Source organism: Papaver somniferum, unplaced genomic scaffold (genome assembly GCF_003573695.1).
Source record: "Papaver somniferum cultivar HN1 unplaced genomic scaffold, ASM357369v1 unplaced-scaffold_24, whole genome shotgun sequence".
NCBI lineage: Eukaryota > Viridiplantae > Streptophyta > Magnoliopsida > Ranunculales > Papaveraceae > Papaver > Papaver somniferum.
The window spans coordinates 1796074-1806317 of NW_020634374.1; the positions used below are offsets into that span (position 1 = coordinate 1796074).

General features: G+C 37.7%; 2 protein-coding genes across 2 annotated transcripts; both read right to left on the reverse strand.

Annotated features, from left to right (window-relative positions):
- Window positions 1–7596: 7596 nt before the first annotated feature.
- Window positions 7597–8277, reverse strand: LOC113340851. Its single transcript, XM_026585908.1, has 2 exons — window positions 7978–8277; window positions 7597–7899 (listed from the first exon to the last, which is right to left on the reverse strand). The coding sequence occupies exons 1-2, from the start codon at window positions 8275–8277 to the stop codon at window positions 7597–7599; spliced, it is 603 nt and encodes a 200-aa protein (XP_026441693.1).
- A 56-nt stretch (window positions 8278–8333) lies between these two features.
- On the reverse strand, window positions 8334–9939 carry LOC113340852. The gene is made up of 3 exons (XM_026585909.1): window positions 9388–9939; window positions 8556–9300; window positions 8334–8440 (listed from the first exon to the last, which is right to left on the reverse strand). The coding sequence occupies exons 1-3, from the start codon at window positions 9937–9939 to the stop codon at window positions 8334–8336; spliced, it is 1404 nt and encodes a 467-aa protein (XP_026441694.1).
- Between the last annotated feature and the right edge of the window lie 305 nt (window positions 9940–10244).

Here is a 10244-nt window from a genome sequence, read left to right on the forward strand (position 1 = left end):
CACGCCTGTTACGCTCAACCAAGTCATCCCAATGAATATCAGCCATTGAATCTCCTTCTAGCACACCCAAAATTCCAACCCTAATCTGCCAGGAAAATAACTCCTTTTCCCACCAAAACCAAAATTCGAACAAGGAAGATGCGCGCTAAAGATGAATTTGGGCTACACATAGCCATGGGTGGCCCTTATCCAAACTTGGAGTCTGCTTAGAAAATGTCCACCGGGGGTGCTCCGCATAATTTTTCGAGCCGATTTTTCCAAAAATGTTTATTTCCCACAAATACCTACAAACACACAAAACACCATAATAATAAGTACAAAATTGAGTACCAACATAGGAAAAATTGAGGACCACTTAGACACAAAAAATGTGTCTATCAAATACCTCCAAACTTATTATTTGCTAGTCCTCGAGCAAAACTAATCTAGAAAATAAAATCCTAACTCACTAGGTGGCCCTAGTGACCGAGTTAATCTCGGGAGGGTTACCAGAGGTGTACCCACAAAACCTTTAATCCAAACCCTAGCTATCTACGCTGAACCTTGGAAGGCACTAAAGAATCTCCTTGGTTGGCATACAATCATTGACTGCAAGAGGAAATACCCTGATGCGAAATTCCAATTGATGTACACGAGTTTGCACTCAAGCATACTAAAATTCATATATAAGTGACAGAGCTCTACTCAGATAGTTTCTGGACATCATAACCGGAGTCAACCGATCACATGGAAAGATTAAGAAAATAGATGTAGAGAAAAAAGTAGATGGTTTTGATGTTGACTAAGGTGAATGGTGTTTCCCATATCTGTTTGAAGGCCACTACTAGGATGAACCTATCCTAATAGACTGAGATACCAGTCTGACTAATATCAACACAACTGGCATATACAAGGGGACCAGCGGGTGATAATCCTAACTCTAGGTCAACACAACTGGCATATACAAAGGCACCAATGGTCGACTTTATTAAATTTATTCCGGTTGGTCTGATGATCTGGTCTCAATTTTTTTTTTTCATTTTTTTTGGGTATCTCAATCACTCTGTTCACCCTAGCAATAGTATCAACTTGAATCATGTGCCTCACCAAATCACTTAGAAACATATTTAAAAGAAAAGAAAATAAAAACAGAAGCGAAAAGGATTCAACGAGATATGGTGAAACTACCATGTTTTTTTTTCTCTAACACCTGAGCTCTGTGTTTTTATGAATAGACTCTATATATGTTTCCATCTAATCAGATTGGTTCCTCAACTCCTATAACCAAGATGTTCCCATCCACTTAGATTGGTTAGTGCCAACCTTAATAAGCATAAATTTCTAGCCTCTGGAGTTTATTTATTGCAACTAAAAGCTAACAAAAAGTTTCTTCCCCACCCCCAAACTTAAATCTAACATTGTCCTCAATGTTTCTAATGAAAGAGCAATACCAAAAAGTAAAGTAACATGAGGAATCAGTAAAGAGAGAAGTTGGAAAGATAGTACCTGGGTGAAGAGAGAAATCAAAAACTAATATACAACATGCAATCGCCTCAATGGTCAATCAAGGGTTCTCGCCATCTTTTCCTAAGAATATAGGGACCATCTGAAGAATACCAGGTTTCAACTCATAATTAGCCGTAGAGGGTGGCAATTTAATGCACGAATCTCGGTTGGTCCTAGTTGGGTACATGTAATCTTTCAAAGTAGCCATTGTTGGTATAGCTGAAGTACTAAGGGTACTTTCCTCTCTAAGACTTAAATTCTCAAAGCTGAAGTTTCCAAAAACGGGGCTCTCAAAAGAAGAGTCTTCTAGCTCCCCGCTTCCGCAAGAAGAACTCTAAGCTCGTCACTAATCAAACGTCCAAAAGTATCTCTTTCCCAAGCACGCTCTCTAATGGACTCGAGCAATTTTTGCATACACTAACAAAAATTAAAAATAAAAATCATATGGAAGGAAGGTTCTAAGAAAACACACAACAGGATGACTCCACCAAAGCAAACCTAAATATTTCTAGCAAACAAAAAGCATGATGGCTCCACTTAGATTGTTTCTAGACCAGCTTATATTCTTTCGAAAAGGAAATCGTTACAATATGAGCAAACCCATCTGAAATCAATCTGAGTTAAAGTAAGTTGAATAGAGACGAGGGAAGCTGCGTGGAGCTTTGATACCCAAGGCCTCACCGGCATTATAAGGCGGCGCATTCAACTTACAGAAACCATCATGAACTTCAAAGTATGCTTAAAATGGTAACCAACATTTTTCCAACGACTTTCCTATTAAGCTCGTTACCATATCGGTCTCGTTCTATTCCAAATTTAAGGCTTAGGTTCGCGTTAAGTATCGTTTCCTAAGGCGGGCAAGAAGAGAATGGTGATGAAATCCGAACCCTTATCTTGTATGGACAGTCCTTGCCCTTTACTAGAAAATTAAAGCAGTCGTTTTCAATTCCTCAACATATATGCAAACGAAGGAATACAGTAAACCCGCTGACAAGGGATTCACGGGTGTTTAGATAAACTTACCTCCCGTTCCAGGCGGGGGATGAACCGCTGAAGTCGACTCGGACCACGACTCCTATGTCATATACGAACCCGAGGTGCCGAGGCGATATCGTAATCGCCGCCCTTCTCTGCAAACATTTTATATTTAAAACTACCCTTCCGTAGGGTTTAAAAAATAAAAATAATGTCCCAAAGTTTAAAGTCCAGAGTCCAAAAATAAAGTGCAAAATAAAAATAAAATTACAAGAATATAAGATATCCTAATAACATCTAAAAAAAATAAACTCTCTTTTTTTTTTCTTTTTTTTTCTTTCGCTCTTTTCGCTTTGTCTTTAAGTACAAAATCGAGTACGAACATAGAGAAAATTGAGGACAACTTGGACACAAAAAATGGGCCTATCAGTAGGCTAGTGTCTGTAGCGGCTTAATACAGTGTGGTGTTCAAATATGGACTAGGTCCCGTGGATTTTATGTATTTGCGGTTTCCTCGTTAACAAAATTTCTGGTGTCTGTGTTATTTCTTTTACACATTATATTTGTTTATATAATTGAAATATCACAGGTTCTGCGTAGTTCAATCAATTGGTAAATCCGACCTTGATTGTTGGATATGAATTGATTGGCGCTTGGGCATTGGTCTTTGGTACCGTCCAAGTTACTTCTCATATCAATCAGGCTCACAGGTTTCTATTTTTTCGATTGCAGATTGTATTGAGAAATTGAGATATAACTCTTTGATATCTTTCTTGGTTGAGATCGCTTTATAAGCTGGAGCTCTAGGAATTATATTGGAGTCGTCCATATAGATTGCTGAACGCATTATCGGGTGTGGTTGTTATACCCCCGCTTTTTCAATTGGTATCAGAGCAGGAAAACACGTTGAGACCTCATAAGTCTGTGTTTGTAGCAATATGACTCTATGGACAGAAGTGTTATCTCTATAAACGTACTGTCAGTCTTCGATGGCTCGAATTACTTATAGTGGAAAATTGTTATGCGTTATTTTCTCCAAGCGCGTGATTTTCAATCATGGGTTCGTGTTGTTAATGGCTATAATCCTCCAATGGTTACAGTAAACAGTGTAATTGTCCCAAAGGATATTGGTGAGTATGATCCCGTCGAGATTCTCGCTGCAAAGCAAAATTCTGACGGATTAAATGCTATCATCCATGCCATTACCACAGATCTTCATCACCATGTGACTACATGCAATAAGTCTAAAGATGCTTGGGATATCTTGGAAACCGTATTTGAAGGGAATACCTCGGATAAAGAAGCTAGGCATCAAAACCTAAATTCTGATTGGGAAAACCTTCGTATGGATGATGAAGATTCATTTGATGAGTTTAATCACAAAGTGTCTAAAATTGTTAATGCATCTTTTTCATTGGGTAAGACTATTCCTGAAAAGGACATTGTGATGAAGATTCTCAGATCGTTGCCAGCTAGATACGATTCTAAGAAACATACCATCGTTGTGGGAAATAATCTTGATAAACTTTCCAGAAATACTCTTGTTGGGAAGTTAAAGATCTTTGATCATGGGCATATATCCAAATATGGAAAGGATATTGCTTTCAAACCACAAAATAACACTAAATTACTTGACAAAAGTAAAAGTGTTGGCAACTCTGTGAGTGATCCTATTGAGACTGATTCATCATATGAAGATCTTGACAACTCAGTCTCTCTGATCACAAGACAGTTCTTTTTTTTTACTCAGAAAGGGCAATGTAATAAAAAGACAGCTCATCACCAAGGTGGTAAAAGGCTGTGAAGAAAACAGAAAAAACATCTCAATTATAGTAGAGTCACTGTGAAGAAAGCAAGAAACAAAAAACAGAAAAATACCCAAAATTCAGAAGCGTCAAAATCTAATGCATGACAGCTTCCCAATTATACAAAACAGAATTTAGTGAAATACCCTCAAAAAATTTTGTTCTAACACACCGGTTGTAGATGAATATATTTACATTGTTGATGATTGCCTCAAAAGTATTAGATCTTCCATTAAAAAGTCTTCCATTATGGTCAGAATTCAGGCCAATTTGTTAGTGCAGCCAAGTGTACAATCTATGCAAGTAAGCATATTTATGACAGAATTTCTACAGTCGCGGCAACTTATAATATTCCGATGGGTACTCTTCCTTTTCGTTATCTTGGCGTCCCAATCTTTCAAGGCAAACCAAGAGCCTCTCACTTTAACGAGATTATGGATAGAATCAAAATTAAATTTGCGGCTTGGAAAGGTAAATCCTTATCTATGATGGGAAGAGTGGAGCTTGTCAAAACCGTGATAGCCAGTTCTGCTTTGTATAGCTTTCATATCTACAAATGGCCTTCGTCTTGCATTCAAACTCTTGAGAAGTGGATTAGAAACTTTGTGTGGTCTGGTGATATTAATACCACGCATCATAATTCTGTGGCCTGGGATAAGGTGTGTCTCCCTGTGAATGAAGGTGGTCTTGGTATTAAGTCTATGAGGAGTTTAAATGATGCTTCCCTAATGAAAATGACTTGGAAGATTATGACCGTTAACTTTGTCTTTGGCAACTTTATTAAAGTTCGTTTTATAGGAGCTGCTTATGAGAAGTCTTCTATCTGGCATGGTTTCAAAGAACAATGGAGTATTATTCAAGAAAAGTTGATTTGGCTAGTTGGTCATGGGAGGAATATAGATTTCTGGAATGATAATTGGTGCCTTAACATGGATTCCTCTATTGCGGATTACCTGGAGTTAGATAACTCAAATCTGCACAACTCTGTTGCAGAGTTTATAGTTGATGGTGAGTGGCAGTTCCTTCTTACGTGCCTGAGCTGGAAGGCCAAGTTCAGCAGTTGATTAGGGAAACTCCTTTTGCTTCTCATATAGAAGATAAAAAAGTGTGGAAGGTGAGTAAATCTGGTGGTATTACGATGAAGGATGCATATGATTATCATAGGCCTAAAGAGGTTGAAAACCTAGATTTCAAAGATCTGTGGGCTATTAAGGTTCCTCTCGTCGAGCCTGCACGGTTTGGAAGATTATTCATAACAGAATAGATACGGATGACAATGTAAAATGTCAGGGTGTGGATACAGCAAACTGCTGTAACCTTTGTCCTACTCCCCGATGTGGTGAAACTCAACATCATCTCTTTTTTGACTGTGTTTTTGCTAACTCTCTCTGGAGTTGGATCATGCAGGTGTTCCGCTATCAGTTAGCCTGTTCGAGCGTTAGCTTAATGTTTGCCTCAGTTAGAAGATTCGCTGGCTGCTCTCAGACGAAAAACCTTCTCTGGATTGCTGTGGCGAGCTGTTTTTGGATTATTTGGTTTTGTCGTAACAAGATCAGGTTCGAGCATCGTGTCACCTCTTCTAATCAGGCCATTACTCATATGACTAACCTAATTGTGGAATCGAGTAAGCACAGTGGTGGTTTTTCTTTTTATACTTCCGCAGATAAGCTAATCATGGATTTCTTGGGTATTAAGCGTCTATCTCCTAAAATGCCAAAAGCGATAGTGGTTAAATGTTAGCCTCCTCCTCCCGGTTGGATTAAAGCCAACATAGATGGGTGTTCAATTGGTAATCCGGGTCCTTCCGGTTGTGATGTGGTCTTCCGGGACTCCCATGGTCTGGTGAAAGGTTGTCTAGCTCAAAACGGATCAACAACTCTTTATTTGCTGAGCTTTGGGGCGCAATTTATGCTCTTCGTTTGACCCGCACAAAGAGAATACGTAGGCTTTGGTTGGAGTGTGACTCCACTTTTGTTTTACAAGCTATTAAAAATCCAGAGTTAGTCCCCTGGAAGTTATTGACTCATTGGAATAATTGCTTGAACTTCGCCTCTTCTATCCAGTTGGTTTGTACACATGCATATCGAGAGGGTAATTCGGTAGCAGACCTTTTGGCCAAGCATGGTGCTATAGTTGAGTCTCATTGGTGGACGGATCCTCCGGTGTTCGCAAGACGGAAGATCCTCATAGATAATCTATACTTCCATTATCGTTTTCGTAATATGTAATTTTTGAGTTTCTTTTGTTTTGTTTGTTTTGCTTCTCTTTGTCTTGTTGGAGGTAAGGTCTAGTCCCCTTCTTCTTTTTTCTTGTTTTAATAAAATTTGCTACCCAGTGTGCCTTTTCCATGGGTAGTTTTTTTTTTTTTTTTTTAAAAAAAAAAAAAAAAAAAAAAAACTGCCCACCAGACTACAAATGGGATAAAATCCCAAATATTGTTTTTAACACTGTTTGATTTCCTTTTTTTTCCTTCTCCATTCCCAAATAGTCTGCCTAGCAGTTTGTTGGAAAACCCATTGCACACCATAACACTTCATGAAAAATAGCCAAATATCTCTTGTGACTTCACAATGTAAAAACGGATGATTATTTGACTCAACTGCTTTCTTGCATAGTAAACATCCATTCACCATAAATGAATTCCTATATGAGTCTTGTGTTGTTGCTGCATTGTAACATAGAGTCCAAACACAAAAAAAAAAACTTTTGTGGAATTTTTGGTTTCCACAGTGATTTGTAAGGAAACTGCAGCAAACCATCAGACTCCATAGCTTTATAGAAGTCCGCAACAAAAAAGCCATGTCTTCCCTGCTGCCAAACTCTCTGGTCTGATTCCCCATTGCCATAATTATATGTTGAAATAAGATTTGTAAGATGTGCCACCTCAGTTATTTCCTCCTCCTTTAGATGTCTAAAAAAAGCCAAATTCCAATTCCCCTCTCCATTGTTGATATCACACAAGTCAGCCACAGTAGCATCCTGCATTCTACTGATCTTAAATAGAGATGGGAATAAAGTCTTCAAAGATTGACCATTTAGCCAATTCTCCTTCCAAAATAGAATTATGTTTCCAGAATTGACTTGTAATCATTGCATTTAAGAATACAATAACTAACATTGCCACCAAACTTGTGATTCACAATTCTCCTCCATAGAGCCTTCTCCTCATTTCCATATCTCCATATCCATTTTGCATGCAAAGCCCTATTCATTAGTGTTAGCTTCTTAATACCCACTCCTCCTTCTTCTTTTGGCAGATTTATCTTTTTCCAGTCTACCCAGCTCTTCTTTGGCTTATTATTCAAAGTTTCCCAAAGAAATTGTCTCATTATTATCTCCATTTTTTCTTCTCAACAGAAGCAGGCATCTGAAAAAGTGACAGATAATAAATAGGGAGACTGCATAAAACATTCTGAATTAGCATTAACCTGCCACCCTTTGATAAATACTTCCTTTGGCAGACACTCAACTTCTTTTGAAACTTTTGAAGAATCACATCCCAAACCCCAACTGACTTAGAAGTACTTCCTAAAGGAATGCCTAAATACTTCATTGGAAAAGTAGTCATAGAATAACCAAAAATAAGTGCACTATCATCTACATGCTCTGCATTTCCCACAGCCACCACTGCACTCTTTTTAAAATTAAATTTGAGACTAGAGATAAGCTCAAAAGCTAACAAAACATTTTCAAATTCCTTACTTGTTCAAACATCATCATCTAATAACACTATAAGATCATCTGCAAACTGCAAATGATTGATCTCAAGTTCAGCAGACCCAACCTTGAAACCAGATAATAACTTTAGAGCAGCTGCCTTTTTGATTAGAATAGATAACACTTCAACCACCATCATAAAAAGAAAATGATACATTGGGTCACCTTGCTTAATACCTTTTGAACTTCTAAAGAGAGGGGAAGCAGATCCATTTATATCCATTGCAAACCTTGTACTTGATAAGCACCATCTAATCCAGTTCCTCCAAGTAATACGAAAACCAAATCTTGCCATTGTGTAGTCAAGACAACTCCAGCTAACACTATCAAATGCTTTCTCTAAATCCACCTTCAAATCAAACCAGGTTTTCCTTCCCTTTCTCTTGAATCTATAAGCTCTGAAGCAATTAAAATGCCATCTGTTATCTTCCTACCATCCTCAAATGCACCCTGAAACTCTGAAATTATTGAAGGAGTTACTAGTTTCATCCTATCTGCCAACAGTTTTGATATAATTTTATAACCCCCCCCCCCCCCCCCCCCCCCACATCAAACTAATTGGCCTAAAATTACCCATAGAAGAAGCTCCCTCACACTTAGGTATAAGAATAATATTTGTGTAATTGAGTCTCCAATCAATATAACCAGTTTGTTGAAACTCCTTCATAACAGCCATTAACTCTGGTTTAATAATATCCCACACATCTTTGAAAAACTCCATTTTATAACCATCAGGTCCAGGTGACTTGTTTCTCCCAAAACCCCAAATCACTTTCTTCACCTCATCCTCCTCAATTGGTTTCTCCATCCCAATACTCTGCTCCACACTAATTTTTGGTAATTCCATCCCTTCAAAAGTAGGCCTGCCATACACCTTTTCAGTAAATCCTTCTTCATAAAATCTTTTTGCTTCCTCATTAATTATGTCCTTGTCATGACTCATAACCCCATCCACAATTAAAGAATTTATAGAATTTATCTTATGATTGTAATAAGAATTCTTATGAAAAAACCTGGAATTCGTTTCTCCATCTGCTAGCCAAAGTCCTTTAGATCTTGAAAACCATTTCTTTGTTAAGTTCAAAGAGGCTTGATTATGCTTTATTTTTGTTGACTCCCTGGCTGCATAATCCCCTTCATTCAAAGAACCACCAATCTCTTCCAAAGAATCATAAACATCAATCAGCATCTCTAACTTGTCCACTTCAGCTTGTAATGAACCATAAGTCTCTCTTCCCCATTTTTTGATGAAAAATTTCAAACCTTGCAATTTCTTTGCAAAAATATAACTAGGTCTACTACTAAAAGTTAAGTTTTCCTACCAAATTTTCATATTTTCCAAGAAAACCGGATTAGACAGATAGAAATTTTCAAACTTAAAGGAAAGCTTATGAATATTACCAACATTGCAATTAAGGAGAACTGGTGCATGATCTGAAATAGGTCTCCTACATCTAAACTGCACCACACCAATACACTTCTCTTCCCAATCAGTTGTAAAGATAAATCTATCAAGCCTTAACAAAATAGGAGGATTTTGTGAGTTAGTCCAGGTAAAACTTCCACCAGACATTGGAATATCTACTAGACTATTTTTGTTTACAAATTTCCTGAAGTTTCTTCTGTTTCTATTACAACCCCCTATTGAACTTCTTTCAGAGGCAAATAAAGGTGCATTCCAGTCCCCTCCCAACATCCATGGCCCTGACATTAACAATCTAACATCTTGGATTTCTTGCCAGAATTGTTCATAATCTGCAGGATCAGTTGCCCCATAGACAGAGGTGAAAATCCAGGTGAAACCATCACTAGTGTTACGAAATATTAGAGTTACTAAGAATTCCCCCAATAAACTTTCTTCCATTACAACTACTGATGAATTCCACATAAGTAAAACTCCCCCCGATCTTCCCTCCAATGGTAAATAAACATGCTCACACCCATTACTTCCCCACATAGCTCTTGAAAAGTCGAGGGTACCCAAATATATCTCAAGATAAAACTTTTCCTTCCTATAAGTCATTTCTCCGAAAGTGATTGTCTATGTATTGAGTCGAGACAATACCACTAATCGGTTCACACTTCGTGTGATCGTCTATGGATACGAGATCGAGACAATACAACAACGAAGTATGTTTACTTGATACAAAGTTTCGGACTTAACCAAACACAATAGGATTGCTTATCAAGTAAAATTTAATTTAATTATAATAAAACAATTATAATGCGGAAATGTAAAGTAAATAACACAGCAAGATTTTG

What these genes read in the sequence shown, in the direction of transcription:
- LOC113340851 (XM_026585908.1), bottom strand. Translation starts at nt 8,277, where the DNA reads ATGGCAAGATTTGGTTTTCGTATTACTTGGAGGAACTGGATTAGATGG. An exon ending in TAGTGTTATTAGATGATGAT is followed by an intron (nt 7,900 to 7,977) that starts GTTTGAACAAGT and finishes AATTTTAAAAAG; the next exon opens with AGTGCAGTGGTGGCTGTGGG.
- LOC113340852 (XM_026585909.1), bottom strand. Translation starts at nt 9,939, where the DNA reads ATGTGGGGAAGTAATGGGTGTGAGCATGTTTATTTACCATTGGAGGGA. An exon ending in CAGTTCTCCTTAATTGCAAT is followed by an intron (nt 9,301 to 9,387) that starts GTTGGTAATATT and finishes AAAATTTGGTAG; the next exon opens with GAAAACTTAACTTTTAGTAG. An exon ending in TGAGGGAGCTTCTTCTATGG is followed by an intron (nt 8,441 to 8,555) that starts GTAATTTTAGGC and finishes CAATAATTTCAG; the next exon opens with AGTTTCAGGGTGCATTTGAG.